We start from the raw sequence: 20,341 nt of genomic DNA, 5'->3' as shown, positions 1-20,341 counted from the left end.
TTAACGATCCAATTTTAACAAATAATTAACTGAGGGCATATTCAGTGGGACGTTGCGTTTTAATGCATAGTTAAAGTCGCAATGTGTTTGCGTTTAGAGGTAACGCGCTGTAAGCAGTGAGTTAACACAACGTAACATTTTCAACGCGACGATAACGCTGCACTGTGAATGGCCCATGGGATTATCATTGCAGTGCGGTAAGCTGTGTTATAAGACTTTATAACGCAGCGCCGCAACCTGCCACTGTGAATGCGACCTCAGTGATCAGATAAATGTTATTAGATTGGAAGAAAAATAACTCTGATGATCCCAATGGACTGCGGATGATTCTAAAAGTGATCATTCTGCAATTTTGTTGATTGGAAATTCAGTTTTATAATTGCTTGTGATTGGTAGGAAGTACAGATTGGTTTGTTGATGGGGAAATAATCGATGTATTACAACATTTTATATCCAATTGCGTTTATCTGATCGCTCTAACATTTCTTCGTTAAAAATGGTCCCATTAGTGGCCACCCTTTGTGGCTGGCAGGAGTGGGCACACAGGAAGTATCCTGAGTGCTGCTCCTATTGTCTGTATATCTGTTGATCTCTTTTTTCAGCTACTAAAAGCTAACAATATTTGAGCAGTTTCCTTGGCAACTTGTCTAGGAGTTTATTTTTTAAACTTAAAATCTTTCTCCCTGGAGGTCCTGTAAAAGTTAACATGCATTAGCTGTTTTATTGATCTTCATGCTGTGAAAGTTCATGACAAATGCACTGGAGGCTTGCCATGGATAACAGCTGTGTAAACAGCAAGGAAATAGCAAGGTACACTTTAACATGTGGACCTTTTACCTTCTTTTCCTGTATGGTATATCACATAAAGAGCTTTATGAGCACCTGAAGAACATACTTAATGACTGAATCATCCACATTTTCTCCTCTGTTTTTAGAACATTAAGTTCTGGATTATACATAAGTTATAATTGTAATGTCATTTGTGCCTGATAAAAATTACAAAAAAGTGCTAAATACATCAAATTAATAATGCAGTTTGGCTTAAAGCATACCTGAAGTAAGAGGGATAAGCGACGGCCGATACCTTTCTTCTTGCTGTGTGCCCTGCCAGCCACATAATGTCTCTTCTGTGCTGCTCCATTGGCCATCCACCTCCCCGCATAGCAACAGAATGCGTTGTCAGCAGTACAGCTGACTCCGTGTCTGAACAGCCTCAGCCCAGCGATGTCACCTGAGGAATAGGGTCCCAATTCCCTTTAGGGGACATCAGTCGCATTTGTGTATGGGCCTTAATACTTTCAGCAATACACCAAACCAGATGTTTCTGATTGGATTAGATGCATGCTTGTTTCAAGTGTGTGATTCAGACACCACTGATGCATGAAAGATCAGCAGGACTGCCAGGCAACTTGTATTGTTTAAACAGAACCTGAGATGGGAATGGAAGAAGGGATATACATACCTGAGGCTTCCTCCAGGGTTATCGCTCCCTTGCCCTCCTAATCCACCTCCTGCTTCTTCTGTAATTGGCCCTAGACGGTCTGGAGCCAACTGGGCATGTGTGTCCAGGCCGCCCACTCCCGTCGCCAGGAGTGTGACGAGGGTGCAAACACGGCCGGGACTGTACCTGCAGTGACTGGCCCTGACTGGAAGAATTTCCGGGGCCAGTTGTATATGAACCAGCTGGCGTAGGAGGGCGGCAAGGGAGTGAGGAGTCTGGAGGGGGCTGGAGGAAGCCCCAGGTATGTAGATTTTTTTTTTTTCTTTCCATTCCCATCTCGGGTACACTTTAAAAGGAAATAAAGATGGTAGCCCCATATCCCTTTCACTTCAGGTATCCTTTAAAAACATACATTCCTGTTAGGTAAATATAGCTTTGCACTGCATCAAATAGCACAATACTATGGTCTGATTGATTTTTTTTCCCCAGCTAAAATCTATTGAATATGGATGTGCTGTGTGTGGTAGGAATCAATCCTGCTCTGCTCTGATTCTGATTGGAGAGGGATTGATTGTTTTGCCATATCGTTTGGCGATCTATAAATGTATGGCCGCCTTTACACGAAAAACTGATTACTGCTTATAAATGCCATCTGTGTGAAGATGGAATATAACCACACTAAGGGCCCTTTTACACAAAATGTATTGGTTTTAATGCGGTTTTTTTTTTCCATAGCAGTGCATTGTGAAAAAGCTTCAGTTTTTTTATAGTGTGTCCTTTTACACTATATCAGTTGCAAGGCAACTGTTGTGCAGCCCAGTATCCATGTTTCCCGATGGCCTCTTTCACACTATACACTGAAAAACTGAAGCTTTTTCACAATGCACTGCTATGGAGAGGGAAAAAAGCATTAAAATGCAATGCATAGCAAAGCATTAAAGGGACTCCAAGCAGTGCAGTAACTATGGAAAGATGCATAACATTTTGAAGCTCTCTTTCTCCTCTTTTTGATGATATATAACCCACCACTCTACGCCTCTTAGTTTTCGGTATTTTCACGATCGAAATGACCGTGGCAATTTCAATCGCGAAAATAAAAGGCATAGGGTGGCAGTCCATATATCATTGAAAAGAGGAGAAAGAGAGCTTCAAAATGATATGCATCTTTCCATAGTTTCTGCACTTTTTGGAGTCCAGCATTGTATTACACAGGACGACACTTTCCCCAGTGTCGGCAGCTCCATTCAGCATAATGCAATGAAATACAAGGAACACAGGGATATAATTACAAACCATGCTGGTAGGTGTGAGGATATAATTAATTAGTTGTGGGTATGCTTAAAGGCATACCCACAGGCACTGCTCGGAGTCCCTTTAAGTGTAAATGGGTGTGTGGTGGAAAAAAAATGGATGGTTGGCAGAAAAAATATGCATCCACCCATGTGAATCCCATAGCTGTGCATAGCACTACTAGATGGATTCTGATTCGTTCTCTTATCAAAGCAAGTACTAGCATGTGTCTTGGAAACTGGACATAAGGTTGGATTCACACTATGCGTGTCGCATAACGCATGAATTGTGTGTGTGTGAACTGCAATGTACACTGTGCCTTAATAGCATTGCCTTTAATACAAAGCCTGCATGTAGCGAGTTAGAATAACGCGATCCCTTACAATGCACAAATGTGAACATGCCTGTAGAATTGTATGGGCAGGGAGGTGACCTGCAGAATTAGTTGTCAGTTATTACCGAGCGGACAACTGAAGTGCAGCACAGGTAAAGGAAACATCCATCTTTTCCTATGGCTTAGTTCACATCTGGACATTTTAACTGAAAGCTTTTACACCATGTACAGTGTGAACCAGCCCTGAGCAGTCTTGGCTACTCAGAGCTGTGTAATTCCAGTCACATGACCTAGAGCCTGTTCATTCAGAGAAAATGACCGTGGAAGAAACATGACTGTGTTGCATAACTAAGCTAGGAATGAAATCTTCAATTAACGGTTTCCCAGGAAGCTTCATTAATCTGATCCAGTCAGATATCTTCAGTGTATGATGAGTACATGAGCCAATGGTCCTTCATGATCAAACAATATTTATAATCATGGTCTCCTATTTTTGGCCTAATAGATCCACCAGGAGAGATCATTCATTGTGCCTGCGTTTCTAACAACTTTTATCTAGTGTGTAAAGCTTGTACTTGCATGATTAAATTATGTAAGCTGCATTTTTTTTTTCAATCTGATTTTTACCGTGCTTTCTGAAGAGGATGTGTCAGCCAGTTAGTTTTATGACCTTATAAACACACAGCATGGTGCACAGAACTATGGCAATAACAAGTAATCTTTGTAAGTTGCTAGTCTCATGTTTTGTTTTGTTTTTTTTCTCCGACAGTGTTGTGCAATCTCAGGTGGATAGTGTGCCCTCTGCACATTCCGGCAGTGTGGAAACCGAAGGAAGTGAGAGCGAGAGCTCTTCAGACACGGAGAGCGACAGCGCTTCAACTGACAGTGAACGGAATGTGGTAATCTGTTTAAATACTTCATACTTGGCATTTCTGAAATCTTGCTGTTGTGTCACTTTACCCAGTTCATCCTGGATCTGCATGAGGTTGTAGCGTTGCAGAGAGAGAGATGGAATGAGTTCTATTACTGTGCATTCCTAGACAAGGGACTTTTCTGTAAACATGCAGACAGTCTGTCACAAAACAGCAGAATACTTGATTGAAGTGAACTGAGCAAGGAATAGAATACTGTAATGTAAAGTTACCCTTTTGTGTTTACTTCAGTTAAGTATGATTGTTTTTGGATAAGCAATTGCTTGCAGCAAAAACCTGAACAGAAATAGGAGTCAGTCTCCGTGTATTCAGTGATCAGTAGGAGGTTGATAAAGTCTCACACACTGTGGAATTTTTATGAACATACCTGACAGCATAGAGGAAAATTTGCTGACTTGTGAGTAGAGTCACATGATTAGCTGAAGTGGATAGGTGAAAAGGGGCAGAACCTTTGCCTCAGGAAGAAGAAGCTAATTGGTTTATTATTTTTTAGAAATATTATGGACAGATTTTCATGTACAGGTAGTCCCCGACTTACGAATGCCGACTTACGAACGGCATGGATTCTGTGTTTCCATGGGAACAAGCCAAAACATTTTTTTTTCAAATTGGACTTGTAGTTTTTTTTTAAAAAAATCGATTTTTAAAAATTCAAAGAAAAAATGGCGCTTAAACTTATATAAGCAGGTACGGAGGTGACACAGAGGGGGACACTGGAGGCACGGGGGACACAGAGGAGGTACAGGGGACAGAGATGGCACAGTGTTCCGACTTGAGAACAGATTCAGGTTAAGAACGAGCCTACAGTCCCTATCTGGTTCGTTAATCGGGGACTACCTGTACAAGTATCGTGGTTGTGCTTGGGGATATTACAATGATAAACACATCTGTGGGCTGGTGCACACTACATGAGCTTTTTAAACGCTAGAGATTTTAAGAGATCTTGCTAATGCAATGCTATTGGGGATTTTTAGAAAATCACATCACTTCATTGTGCACACACACACACAGGATAACATTAGCAGGAGCTTTTAAAATCACAAAGTGCTCAGAAAAGCTCTTCTGGTGTGCACCAGCCCTGTAGCATGTTATTAGAATGCTCTTTGTTGGGTAATCCTTTAGTAGTTTTAAAAAAGTACCTTGTATACTCTGGGCACACAGTTTTTGCATCGCGCAGGAAACTAGCATAAACTACTGGCAAACAATGCACCCAGATGTCCCTGGCCCCTGCTCCAGTCGTCTCTGCATGCACAGCATGCATTGAAAGCTTTTAGGGATGCAGAGTGGGCTTTTAGATGCTAGTTTGTGATACAACTATCTATCCAGGTGCCAGCAGTTGTTCTCCACTCTTCTGAATCATCTCACAAGTTCTAAGACTATAACTGTGACCATGTGATAGGAAGTCATGTAGCACATGTTAGGAGTCAAAGGTGCAGCAATGTTGGGTGAACTGATGCAGACACCCAGAAATTCTAATACACATGGTGGCATAGAGATAGCACTCTAGCCTTGCAGTGCTAGGGTTTCCAGATCAAATCGTGACCAGGACACTATCTACACAGAGTTTGTATGTTCTCCCTGTATCAGTGTGAATTTCCTCTGGGTACTCCAGTTTTCTTCAATATCCAAAATGCTTCTTCCAGACCCCCGTAGTCCATGAGAAGTACCTTTACTATCCTCTAGGTCGCCTCCGTTTTCCTGCTGACGGCTCCATAAGAAGTGTGACTGGTACTCAGGTTGCACCGACTGCGTACGCGGTCCCATCCATGTGCCCCTTCTCAATTATGCTCACGTTGATGGGAGCGTTCTGTGCATGTGCAGTCATTCCTTTGATAACTGCACATGTGCAGCACCCTTCTGGCAGCGGGAGCACGATCGAGAAGGGTGCACCAACAGGACCGCACATGCACAGTTGGCGCGTCTGGAGTCCCAGTCCGACATCCTACGGAGCTACCAACTGTAGAATGGAGGGGACCCAGAGGACACCGAGGGACCTCACGGATTATGGGGGGCTGGAAGACGCCCCAGGTAAGTAAAAGTCAACAATTTTAAGCACAGGTTAAGTGTGCTTTAACTACACTTACATCCTTGTTTCAGATATAAGACTGGGAAACTACTGATCGAAAGATCAGCTAGAAACCCAGGCAACTAACATTATTTCAAATGAAATCTTCCATATCACTCCCACTTACCGGGTCACGTTAAGGTAGCCATGAACTTCAGAGAGTGGTTAGACATAAAGGCACCAGCAAACCATTCTAAGGCAATTAGTACGTAGGCGGATTCATCAACCTGCACTATTACAGTAGTTTACAGGAACGGAAGCAGGAGGCACGTGCAGCTGTCAATGGCATTGGCTTATCTTTGAGTGGGGGAAAAAAATACAGTACAATATGTCTGGTCACGGTCATTTTATTTTTCATACAAGGAAATTTGAACCAAACAACTAAGAGCCAGCCTGCTGTTTTATGTATGAAAACTCAGTAGTTTGGTGCACTTTCAACAGAAACCAAAAAGGTTTGTCTTGTGAAGACATTCTGTCAGAATAATAAGCCTTAATTGTTTCCATAACTAGACAGAACATGAGGTCTCATATTCTGGATTAATCCTTTGCAAATGATGCAATTCCATGCGTTTCAAAGCCACAAAGTCTGAACAAAACAAGTTGGCTTGTATTGAAGAGCTGCTTTCATTTATAAGCATATAAATTTAGCAGAATATACCTGGCTTACATACATTTTGGGGGGTAAAATTAATTTTCATAACTGCTGATTTCACGTGAATAATCTCCATAGGGTTCCAAAAACAATATTAGACATTTGATAAAACACATGCTGAAGCATCAAACTGTGTTATTGTCTATTTATAAAAGGGATATGTATAGTTGATGAGCTCAGTTAACACATTAGTTGTATTACATGTGTACCAGGATAAATAAAACACCTGCTTGCCAAGGTTTTTCACAGCATCCTTAGTTAAAATATCAAACAAAATAACATTTTGCATTTATTATAGCAATTAAACCAAGTAAGCTGATTTAAATGGGGGTGAAGTTTGGGTCAGATCAGTAATGATGATCTTTATAGGGTTTTCTAAAGTTGTAGACCTTGCTTCTTAAAACAATTCTTCAATAAGCAGTCCAGGCACACAAGATGACTGGTAAATGCCCCTACATCAGTAGTACAAACATTACATTTTGTAGCACAGCCTTTCTCAACATTTTTCCCTGGAGGAACCCCTTCAAATATTTTTGGGATCTCAGGGTGCCCCTAAATTAAGGAGGGAGAGGGGATTTATTTTGTAGAAAGATTGGGTATTTAAAAGTGGGGAAGGTTAAACACTTTATTATTGTAATAGTTCCCATTCCATGTTTCTTCTGTACAGGACACCCATTTTATGCCCTCCATTATTGCTCTCCCCACTATAGTTGCCCGGTGTTGGTCATTTTCCCTCTTTCTTCTTCTTCTGCTATACACACATTCTTGATTCTAACATCCCACATGCCACATTATTCATTACCAATGTAATGTGCCATGACAGTCAAGTGGCCATTTCATCAGTGAAGAACAAGTAGGGAAGCTACAATTCAGAATGGGCAGGAAATTAGTGAAAAGGACACTAAGAAGCTAGGGACGGAATTTTGAAACTTTGTTAACCTGCCAGCTAAGGCAGCACACCTAAAAGGGTAAAACTGCCAGGAAACCCCTGCAACGTCCTCTAGGAACCCTGGGTTTCCTGAAACCCTGGTTAAAAAAGATTGGTATAGTAAGTATGTTAGCAAATATCTATTTTTTTTTTAATATCTGTTCTGAATCTGTCACCCAGATAGCATTAGAGGTAGACTACACCGGTCAAACAAATATGCAATTAAGCAAGAGCTCCCTCCATATTGTTCTAACTTCAAGTGTCCTTGAAGCCACATGTTGGTTAACAATGGTTGAGAACCCACCAGAGTTGCTGTGCCTTTGACATGGGAGACAAGGGTTTGAATCCTGACTAAGGTCAGTACCTGACTAAGGTCAGTACCTATTCAGTAAGAAGTCTTTGGGCAAGACTTCCTAACAGTGCAGGGTGGCCCCTTGAGCTTAGTGGCTGCAGCTCTTGAGCGCTTTGAGTCCAACAGGAGAAAAGCGCTATACAAATATTAGAATTATTATTTAGAAACTGTAGCTGGTTCTTCCAGAGTTGCTGGGCTCTCAACAGTCCAGTAACATGATAAATGGAGAGGATCCTCTTATATGATGGTTTCAAGGCTTAGACTTAAATAGTAAAATGCTTTTGAGGAACAAGTTGGCCACTACTAGTGTACTAATTCTTTCAGGTCTCCTGAGGGAATATCTAAATATCATATGCACATGATTAACAGAAAAGCAGATGGTTATATTACATTCTGAATATGTCATTTTTACTTTTACAGCACGACACCCAGTCATCAGACTGGCAGCTGGTGAACTTCATGGTCAAACCTGCAACACAATCTGAAAACCAGATTAACAGTGTGGAAGTGGATCATGACCAGGAAAACCATTGGGACAGTAAAGACCATGAATGTCTATCATCTCCTCCACATGACTCTCCGAAGACTATTGATGAGCCTCATGAAGAAGAGGTTCATTGGACTTCACAGGAAGATATCCAGAACAAATTTACCTTTCGAAATTCCCCCGTAGCCAGTGAAACTGTACCTCCCAGACAGACTGTAGCCATCAAAGAGCCAAGGAAACTTGTGAAGGCATCATATCAGCCAGAGTCAAAGGGAGGCCTTACAGTTGAAAGTGAACCTCTACCATATAGGCCAAGAGACCAGCCTTCCAAAGAGAGGCCAACTGTGAAAACGAAAGTGAAATCTAAGTTGCATGACTATAAGGAACCAAACACAACTGTTGCACATACCAGTGAAAAAAAGAAGCACAAGAGCTCCCACCACAGTTCCAGCACCAAAAAGTGTCCAAGCAGTCAAACAGACAAAAAGCAGAGTGCCTCTTCACTCCAACAAAGCCCCTCTAGACTGAAGGTTCAGAGTCAAAGCAAATCCAATCATAGGACTAGTATAACTCATCCTGCAGTTGTTGTGCGTGAGAACTCTCACAAGGCCAAAGTGTTATTACCTATAGGAGGCAATAGGTTGCTGTCACCTGTGAAGAACAGTCACAAGCCTCTTGCTCTTCTTGTTAAAATTGAATTGGCATTACTGTCTAGGATCCCAGGAGCCTCTGGGAAAGTGAGTGAGTCAAAGAGTAAAGTGAGCAACCATGATTCTCATCAGAAGAATAAGGAGAAACTGGAGAAGTCACATTCACATAATCATAGCAAGGAGCACACAAAGAGAAAGGTAATGCTCTACACTCTCATCTCTGTTTTAGCTTAAAATTCGAATAGTTATCGGAATGATAAGTCAATATAAACAGTGTATCAAAGTTAAATACTGGATAGAATACACGTTTGATTGGTCAGTTGTGTCTGCCACATCAGTTCAGTTGGATTCCTCTCCTTTCTGGATGGCAGATAGGTATTTTGTGACCATGTGACACCCAAAATAGAATAGACTATAGATGGGAAGCCATACATCTAGCAATTAGATCATTTTATCGAATCAAGAATTGAGTGTATTCCAGTATGCCCAATCGGTGAGAAGTGGCTGATATCATGTTGAATTTACCAGCTTAGTCGATCGAGCAGGATGCAAGATATCAGTCTATCTCACAGGAATCGGCTACTATTCACATGTCATTCAATTGACTCTGAGTCGATTTTTGCATTCAGAGCATGGAGGCATGACATTGGTCACATTGATTAGTGAAGGTGAATCGCATTGAATATTGCTTGTAGTGTGCAGATCACTAGTCGTTCGACTTTCGATCAACCATACTGAAGTGTATAGCTTTGTCGATTTGGATTAGAATCACAAAATGTATGGCTACCTTTAGACTGTGTGCTTCTGTGGTGGCAAGTTTTGTTCTGCTTTAAAAAAAAAAGAAAAAAAAAAAAAGTCCTACCGTCCTCAAAATAGTGAATCCACCATTTTGACAGACTATAAAAGAGAAACTATATTTGCAGAGGACACCTGAAGTGAGAGGGATATGGAGGTTGCCATATTTATTTCCTTTTAAACAATGCCAGTTGCCTGGCACCCTGCTTATCTTTCGTACATCGGTAGTGTCTAAATCACACTTCTGAAACAAGTATGCAGCTTATCTTGACAGATTTTTGTCAGAAACATCTGATCTGCATGCTTGTTCGGTATCAATGGCTGAAAGTATTAGAGGCAGAGGGTCAGCAGGACAGCCACACAATATGCACTGATTAAAAGGAAATAACAATGGCAGTTGCCATATCCCTCTCACTTTGGTTGCCCTTTGAGAGGACTATCTTTTTGTCCTAGCACAGTAGAGACACATCCCCCAACACATTTATGGACAATATTTTTTGAACATTTGCAGAATATGTTGGCATGGTGTAAATGAACAAGATACAATCACTTATCTTTTCCCACCTTCTTACATTTCATATCTTTCTCTGTTTTGGAATACTAACTGCAGTCGTTGTTGGACCCCGCTACGTTTGTGTTCCCAAACGGAACCTGACAGCTTTCCATCTGTCTTCTACACATGCCAGCACAATAAAGTGCCTGAACGTGGTTCCCGAATCATAAAGATTGTCTTTGTAAATGTCCATAACAGCCTTAAGGTGCCTGTACATCAGACCATGTATGGGTAGACCGACCTAGAGACCAATCTCTGTCTGATAGAATCTGATCAGATCTGTTGGGTGCCACAAACCTCAGACTGATTTCCATTCCATTTCAGCTTGAAAGCTTTCAAGAATCAACCTCATGACACTGCCCCTGCAGCTGTCCCCACTAATGTATGTGGGGAGTCACACACGCCCCGCAAGCTATAATGTAATGCACCGGCAACCTTGTGGGGTGCAAATTGGGAAGGAGCGCGGAGACAGCGGCAGTATGTAAAGTATTCATGCGTGGGGCACATTTTACACTGGAGGGGACAGCGTCTGGGGGTTCATTGCATGCTGTTACCGCCTCACACCCATTGGGCATGTTGCCCCAACATCTTGCAGCATGTCCAATCAATACATGCATCATCAGTCGGGCATGATTTTGGCTGCACCGATCTGATTCGATAATAATTATGGAATCGGATGGTCGATCAGCTGCCAGATCAGTATATGGGAACCTTTACTGTTTTTTCTTTCTCTGCACTGTGCATAGTTTGTGCACAACTTGTTATGCTTAGCTCCATTTCCAATAGAAACCCTATATAGCCCACAGAGACGCGACGTGTTGGGTAGGGAGCCACAGCAGACTGACAGAAGATTGCATGTACGTGTACAAAAGCCAGAGAGATTCTTTAGCAACAGCACAGCAGCTACCTTATGGCTTTCACATTTCAGGGAGACGTTCATTTAAGTTAAAAGGCCTATACACCTAACGATTTTCCCGCCGATATACAGCAGATTCGATCACTATGATCGAATCTGCTGTGAAATCATTGCGCAAACGCTGACCGAACGATAGATTTCCGTCCGAAATTGATCGTTCCCATCGATCCGTCCGTGCGGAAGATTTCGCTCGATCGCCGGCGGGTCAGGAATGCATCGATAGCGGCGTTCAAATGTCCAACGGCCAACGCTAGCGGCAATAAATTACCTGATCCGGCCGGCACGTATCCCTGCTGTCACCGTTGCTCCTTCTCCGCTGGGCTTCGGCAGGCTTCACCTCTTCCTGTCCCAACAGGAAGTTTAAATAGTAGAGCGCCCTCTACTGTTTAAACTTCCCCGGACAGGAAGTACAGGGAAGCTGCAGCCCTGGAGCCGAGCGCGGAGAAGAAGACAGCGGAGACTGGGGGACTCGGGCCAGCCGGATCAGGTAATGTATGCGGGGGGCGGCGGCAGCTTCACAGATGATGAATCGATTTCATGCTGAAATCGATTCACAATCTGTTTGCAGTAAAGGCAGCCATACGATCCCTCTCTGATCAGATTTGATCAGAGAGGGATCTATCTGTTGGTCAATCTGATGGCAAATCGACCAGTGTATGGCCACCTTTAGGCAGCTGATAGATTCACTTTAACTTCAAAACTAATTGCTGGAAATTGGTCAGCAGCAGCACTTGGCTTGTGTGAGTTTAGCTGTCAGCAACAATATGCAACACTATAATGGAATCAAATGTTGTTCCTTGCCAAAATAAAGCACTGGAACACACTAGTTCCCCCTCAGGGCTATAACTGTTCACCATTTGCCATTTTAGCCTTTCCCTGCTTCAAATTACCATGTATTTGTGTTGGGAAATATAATCTTTGGTTGGAAATGGAATTGCCTGCATATAGTAGCTAGTCATCTGATGCCATGGATTGCCATAATGTGTTATCACAGTCAGTCAGCATTTATTCCTCTGGCAGTACATAGCATAGCAAGGAAATGAGCAGCGCTACTTAAAAACAGACTAGTACCTACCTGCAAAAGAGTGCAAGCCCCACTTGTGGGGTCGAATACACACCGAGCATACACATGACCTGTCTACCACTAGAGGAGGATGTTGGTTTCCATTAACAGCTTGCATGCAACCTATAAAGTACTCGTCCCTCCCACTGCGAAGAAGTCAATCCTCCATGGGAGGGGCCTAACACTAACTGATCCACCTTTTGCGCAGTACATAGCATATTTACCATTATATGTGTGGTAAAATCCAGTGTATGCAAGCTTGAGCCTCTAAAGGTGGCCACTAAGGCCACATACACACATCAGACCATAGTCTTTTGAAAATGAAAGATCACAGACCAATCTTACCACCCTTCATGTAGTATGAGAGCCATACTCTACACAGTCTTTTCTATGGAGCTGAACTCCCCATCAGAAAAAAATCTTTGCAAGATGCTGCACACACAGATGCTGTACAGACACAAAAGATCAGTATCTGCAAAAAATCTGTTCCTGCCAAAGATCCATTCCTGCAAATTGCAATGATAGTCTGAGATTTGCAGATCATCATACACACATGATTTAACTGACATTCATCTGCAGACCAGATCCACCAGGATGGATTTTCAGATCTGCAGATGATTGCTTGATCTGCAGATGAATGTCAGTTAAATCGTGTGTATGATGATCTGCAAATCTCATAGACTATCATTGCAATTTGCAGGAATGGATCTTTGGCAGGAACAGATTTTTTGCAGATACTGATCTTTTGTGTCTGTACAGCATCTGTGTGTGCAGCATCTTGCAAAGATTTTTTTCTGATGGGGAGTTCAGCTCCATAGAAAAGACTGTGTCGAGTATGGCTCTCATACTACATGAAGGGTGGTAAGATTGGTCTGTGATCTTTCATTTTCCAAAGACTATAGTCTGTGTGTATGAGCCTTAAGGAGCCAAGCTTTTTCATTCAATTTTACCAAATCTATGTAGTATAAGGGTAAATTGAGTCAATATATTGAATGATTACTTTAGGAAGTCCCTTAACTACTTCCCGACCGCCGTATAGACAAATGGCGGCCGGGAAGTGCACCCCGCAAGGACCGCCGTATTGACAAATGGCGGCGGTCCTTGTAGGGGCATGGGCGGAGCGATCGCGTCATCAGTGACGCGATCCTCCGCCGGGAGTCGGAAGCCCGGCATTTTGCCTCTGCTCGCCGGCCACTTAGCAGAGCCGGCGAGCGGAGGAATCCGCATTTTTAGCCAATCGGAATGTATAAGGCACTTTGTTAAGTAAACAAAGTGCCTTATACGTGCTTCCTCCTCGCCTCGTGGTCTCATTGTTGCAGAGACCACTAGCGAGGAGGAAGCACTTTGTAAGTACAAGCACACAGCCTTTTTTTTTGCCTTACAGCCCCCTGATCACCCACCCCAGGCCTCATACCCCCCCTGATCACCCCAGCAGACCCCTGCCAGCACCCTTGCACCCCTGCAAAACCCCCACCCCCCCCCACCTGCCACTAACTAGCGACGCTGCCCCTTAGTTTAGGTCCCTAACTGCCTCCTAGTCACCCCTGATCCCCCCCCCCCCTACCTTTAGATCACCCCCAGACCCCATCCCAGACTACCCCCCTGTATACTGTATACATCTGTATACAGCTACCTTACCCTCTGATCCCCCTCTGATCACCTGTCTATCACCTGTCCATCACCCCTCAGCACCCCCACCCATCAGAGCAGACCCTAACTGCCCCGCGGGGGTAACCGATCACCTGCCCAGGCCCTCGATTGCCCTCATACCCCCCGCCTGATTACATCCCCTGCTCTTTGTTTACATCTGTCCTCCCCAGCGATCACTAACTGATCTTTGATCAGTAACCCCCTGTGTCTGCCTCTCATCAGATCAGGACTCAGTCTGCCCCGTGCGGGCTCCTGATCAACCCCCCCATCCCCTCAAATCGCCCTCAGACCCCCCCCCCCCCCTAATCACCGTCCAAGTGCATTGTATTTGACTGTGCTGCGCTTGTATTCGATTGTGCTGCGCTTGTATTTGATTGTGCTGCGATTTTATTTGATTGTCCCGTGATCTGCTTCGATTGTCCCGTGATTGTTTGATTGCCTGAGACCCCACTTCCCACCACACCCAACCCCACCCTCCCCCCCCCCCCCCACCACCTCCAACCACCACCTTCCGAGTGCATCAGATTTGCTTGTGCTGTGATTGGAGTCGATTGTGCTGTAATTGTATTTGATTGTCCCGTGATCAGCTTCGATTGCCCCGTGATTGTTTGATTGCCTGAGACCCCACTTCCCGCCACACCCAATCCCACCCTCCCCCCATCACCTTCCGAGTGCATCAGATTTGATTGTGCTGTGATTGGAGTCGATTGTACTGTAATTGTATTTGATTGTCCCGTGATCGGCTTCGATTGCCCCGTGATTGTTTGATTGCCTGAGACCCCACTTCCCGCCACACCCAATCCCACCCTCCCCCCATCACCTTCCGAGTGCATCAGATTTGATTGTGCTGTGATTGGAGTCGATTGTACTGTAATTGTATTTGATTGTCCCGTGATCGGCTTCGATTGCCCCGTGATTGTTTGATTGCCTGAGACCCCACTTCCCGCCACACCCAATCCCTCCCTCCCCCCATCACCTTCCGAGTGCATCAGATTTGATTGTGCTGTGATTGGAGTCGATTGTGCTGTAATTGTATTTGATTGTCCCGTGATTGTTTGATTGCCTCTGAGACCCCACTTCCCACCAACCCCAATACCTCTCAAATACTCCCTTTTTGCTAGGTAGGTGCTCTTTTTTTCTGGGTAGTCTCGGAGGAAAACCCCATAAATTTAGCAATCCAAAATGGCAAGAAGGGGGCTTTCCGATGACTAGGTATACAGGTACATGGACCAGTCGGATGAGTTCTTTTGGGAAGAATCATCCGTCGAATCTTCCGGGTCCGAATTTGAACCTGTAGAAAGCAGTGGTTCCCTGACCGATAGTGATGACGAGGCTATGGTCCCGGCTAGAGCCAGGCGTACCAGACCCCAAGTCGTTAGACCGCAGGTGGCGCAGGATCCGCCTCAAGGGCAGCAGGGTGGTGCTAGCGCTGTTGATAGTTTTCTTGGTGAGGCAGGCACCAGCAGCGCAGCATCTCCTGGACTTAGTGCCAGTGCTTCCGTAGACCCTGGCGAAGTGGTGAGCGTCAGCATGGAAGTTGAAACTGGTACGGTGGCAAGTGCAGTAGTACCCCCGTCGCAGCCACCAAGAAGAAGACGGGCCCGTAGTACCCATAGACTCCCAGAGGTGCTGGCACAACCAGATTGGCAATCCCCTGATTCCGCCGCACCCGTAGTGCCCCCTTTCACCGCCCAGTCTGGAGTCCAGGTGGCGACAGCTCATCTAGGAACGGCCCTAGAATTTTTGCAGCTGTTCATCATCCAGGTTCTCTTGGACTTAATTGTGGTTGAGACCAACCGTAAAGCCACACAATTCATCACCGAGCACCCGGAGAGCATGTATGCCCAGCCTTTCGGGTGGAAACCAGTCCAAGTTTCCGACATTAAAATCTTTTTGGCCCTTATCCTTCACTTGGGACTAATGAAACAGAATGTATTGCGGTCATATTGGTCTACGAACCCAGTACATCATGTTCCCTTGTACCCTGCTGCCATGTCCAGGACACGATTTGAGTCCATCCTGCGCTTCCTGCACTTCAACGACGACGAAACCTGTCATGAAAGGGGAGACCCTGCTTATGACCGGCTCCACAAAATTCGGCCCCTCATAGACCACCTGTCCTCAACATTTGCAGATGCTTATATCCCTGAACAGAACATCTGCGTAGACGAGTCCCTCTTACGCTTTACCGGGCGCCTTGGCATCAAACAGTACATCCCAAGCAAGCGCGCCCGGTATGGGGTGAAACTGTATAAGCTCTGTGAAAGGGCCACAGGCTATACATGTCGTTTTAGGGTCTATGAGGGAAAAGACTCAAAATTGGAGCCGGTCGGATGCCCTGACTACCTGGGGAGCAGTGGAAAGGTTGTGTGGGACTTGGTGTCACCCTTGTTCCAGAAGGGGTACCATCTTTTTGTGGACAATTATTACACAAGTGTGGCCCTCTTTCAGCACTTAAAGTTAGAAGGAATCCGATGCTGTGGCACTGCGCGGCCTAGTCGCCAGGGCTTCCCCCAATGGCTCATTACCACCAGACTTGAACGGGGGCAGAGGGCCGCCTTGCGTACTGAAGACCTGCTCGCGGTGAAATGGAGGGACAAGAGGGACGTTTACTTTCTGTCCACCATTCACACAGACACGACAGTCCAAATTCAACGGGCAACTAAGGTCATTGAAAAGCCCCTTGTCGTCCACGAATATAATGTCAACATGGGAGGGGTGGACTTCAATGACCAGAGGTTAGCGCCCTATTTAATGACCCGGAAAACAAGACGCTGGTATAAGAAAGTGTCTTTTTATCTGATTCAATTGGCAGTTTACAACAGCTTTGTTCTCTACAGTAAGGCTGGGAGAACTGGATCTTTCCTCCAATTTCAGGAACAGATCATTCTGGACATCCTGTATCCAGGAGGTGCCAGCCCCCCCCCCCCCCCCCCCCCCAGATGCAACTAGCCGACTGCATGGTAGGCATTACGCCTATCAGATTCCGTGTGCCCCAGGTCAACGCATCCGAAGAAAACGTTGTCGTGTCTGCAGCAGGACTGGAAGAAGGAATGACACCAGTTTTTATTGTCCCCGCTGTCCTGACCAGCCTGGCCTATGCGTAGGGCCGTGTTTTGAGAGGTACCACGAGCAGGTACACTATTAGAACCTAGGGAACTCCAGACACAGGAGTAGGCACACACTCAGTGGTCTTTTGCACATTGTCGCAGGGAGAGGAGAGGTAAGCTTGAAGACCAAACGGGTAAGCATAAAAGTGGGAAGAAGGATCGGTTTCCATGCTTGATATTGCTGATCTGTCCTGGGTTGGCGATATAAGACGGCATGTTTGAATTTCCCGAGTGTGGACACCCCCGGTTTATATGTGATTTGGGCCTATGATGATGCTTTAATGCCACACAGAGTCATCTCTATTGGCAGGCATAATGCTGTATACTAAAGTTCTGAGGCCCAGTCACATAAGTTGGTGGCTCACCCTGAGTGCAGGGTGGCACGGGGTGTCTCTCTCCTGAGGTTATCACTGCCATTGATGTGGAGGAAGATCTGCCATTGATGTGGAGCAAGGTATGTTTGCCGTTCATTTTTCCTTTCAGCCCAGAGTGCATTACTTGTATACCCAATATAAGGAGTATAGCAGAAACTCCTAATACTGGCCATACATGTAATGATTGCAGAGACCCTAAAATGCCAGGACAGACTCCACAAATGACCCCATTTTGGAAAGAGGACACCCTAAAGTATTATGTGAGGTGCACGGTGAGTTCATAAAAGATTTTAGTTTTTGTCACAAGTTAGCAGAATTTTTTTTTTATTTTTTTTTTTAACAAAGTGTCATTTTCCGTTTACTTGTGACAAAAAATAAAATTTTCAATGACCTCACCATTACCCTCATGGAATACCTTGTTGTGTATTCTTTCCAAAATGGGGTCATTTGTGGGGTTTGTTAACTGTCCTGGCAAGTGGGCGGGGTGCTAAATTGTGAGCACCCCTGTAAAGCCTAAAGGTACTCATTGGACTCTGGGCCCCTTAGAGCAGTTAGGGTGCAAAAAAGTGCCACACATGTGGTATCGCCGTACTCGGGAGAAGTAGTACAATGTGTTTTGGGGTGTATTTTTACACATACCCATGCTGGATGGGAGAAATACCTCTGTAAATGACAATCTTTTGATTTTTTTTACACACAATTGTCCATTTACAGAGTTATTTCTCCCACCCAGCATGGGTATGTGTAAAAATACACCCCAAAACACATTGTACTACTTCTCCCGAGTACGGCCACATGTGTGGCACTTTTTTGCACCCTAACTGCGCTAAAGGGCCCAAAGTCCAATGAGCACCTTTAGGATTTCACAGGTCATTTTGCGGAATTTGATTTCCAGACTCCTCCTCACGGCTTAGGGCCCCTAAAATGCCAGGGCAGTATAGGAACCCCACACGACCCCATTTTAGAAAGAAGACACCCCAAGGTATTCCGTTAGTAGTATGGTGAGTTCATAGAAGATTTTTTTTTTTGTCAAAAGTTAGCGGAAAATTGATTTTTATTGTTTTTTCACAAAGTGTCATTTTCCACTAACTTGTGACAAAAAATAAAATCTTCTATGAACTCACCATACTCCTAACGGAATACCTTGGGGTGTCTTCTTTCTAAAATGGGGTCATTTGTGGGGTTCCTATACTGCCCTGGCATTTCAGGGGCCCTAAACCGTGAGGAGTAGTCTGGAAATCAAATTCCGCAAAATGACCTGTGAAAGCCTAAAGGTGCTCATTGGACTTTGGGCCCTTTAGCGCAGTTAGGGTGCAAAAAAGTGCCACACATGTGGTATCACCGTACTCGGGAGAAGTAGTACAATGTGTTTTGGGGTGAATTTTTACACATACCCATGCTGGGTGGGAGAAATATCTCTGTAAATGGACAATTGTGTGTAAAAAAATCAAAAGATTGTCATTTACAGAGGTATTTCTCCCACCCAGCATGGGTATGTGTAAAAATACACCCCAAAACACATTGTACTACTTCTCCCGAGTACGGCGATACCACATGTGTGGCACTTTTTTGCACCCTAACTGCGCTAAAGGGCCCAAAGTCCAATGAGCACCTTTAGGCTTTCACAGGTCATTTTGCAGAATTTGATTTCCAGACTACTCCTCACGGTTTAGGGCCCCTAAAATGCCAGGGCAGTATAGGAACCCCACAAATGACCCCATTTTAGAAAGAAGACACCCCAAGGTATTCCGTTAGGAGTATGGTGAGTTCATAGAAGATTTTATTTTTTGTCACAAGTTAGTGGAAAATGACACTTTGTGAAAAAACAATAAAAATCAATTTCCCGCTAACTTTTGACAAAAAAAAAAATCTTCTATGAACTCACCATACTCCTAACGGAATACCTTGGGGTGTCTTCTTTCTAAAATGGGGTCATTTGTGGGGTTCCTATACTGCCCTGGCATTTTAGTGGCCCTAAACCGTGAGGAAATCAAATTCCGCAAAATGACCTGTGAAATCCTAAAGGTACTCATTGGACTTTGGGCCCTTTAGCGCAGTTAGGGTGCACAAAAGTGCCACACATGTGGTATTGCCGTATTTGGGAGAAGTAGTACAATGTGTTTTGGGGTGTATTTTTACACATACCCATGCTGGGTGGGAGAAATACCTCTGTAAATGGACAATTGTGTGTAAAAAAAATTAAAAAATTGTCATTTACAGAGATATTTCTCCCACCCAGCATGGGTATGTGTAAAAATACACCCCAAAACACATTATACTACTTCTCCTGAGTACGGCAATACCACATGTGTGGCACTTTTTTGCACCCTAACTGCGCTAAGGGGTCCAAAGTCCAATGAGCACCTTTAGGCTTTACAGGGGTGCTTACAATTTAGCACCCCCCAAAATGTCAGGACAGTAAACACACCCCACAAATGACCCCATTTTGGAAAGTAGACCCTTCAAGGTATTCAGAGAGGGGCATGGTGAGTCTGTGGCAGATTTCATTTTTTTTTGTCGCAAGTTAGAAGAAATGGAAACTTTTTTTTTTTTTTTTTTCTCACAAAATGTAATTTTCCGCTTACTTGTGACAAAAAATAATATCTTCTATGAACTCACTATGCCTCTCAGTGAATACTTTGGGATGTCTTCTTTCCAAAATGGGGTCATTTGGGGGGTATTTATACTATCCTGGAATTCTAGCCCCTCATGAAACATGACAGGGGGTCAGAAAAGTCATAGATGCTTG

At 44.3% G+C, this 20,341-nt stretch overlaps 1 protein-coding gene across 4 annotated transcripts in view; it reads left to right on the top strand.

Moving 5' to 3' along the window:
* The window catches only part of AFF1 (ALF transcription elongation factor 1), a 205,870-nt gene that overhangs the window by 136,807 nt on the left and 48,722 nt on the right, over positions 1–20,341 (top strand). For all 4 annotated transcript variants that reach the window (XM_068233478.1, XM_068233477.1, XM_068233479.1 and 1 more), the window contains 2 exons: positions 3,835–3,964; positions 8,415–9,329. In XM_068233478.1, coding sequence (XP_068089579.1) covers positions 3,835–3,964; positions 8,415–9,329 — 1,045 coding nt within the window. The remainder of the gene's footprint in view (positions 1–3,834; positions 3,965–8,414; positions 9,330–20,341) is intronic.

Source organism: Hyperolius riggenbachi, chromosome 1 (genome assembly GCF_040937935.1).
Source record: "Hyperolius riggenbachi isolate aHypRig1 chromosome 1, aHypRig1.pri, whole genome shotgun sequence".
Taxonomy (NCBI): domain Eukaryota; kingdom Metazoa; phylum Chordata; class Amphibia; order Anura; family Hyperoliidae; genus Hyperolius; species Hyperolius riggenbachi.
The sequence above is the reverse complement of the archived record's forward strand: the minus strand, read 5'-3'. Positions and strand labels throughout refer to the sequence as shown.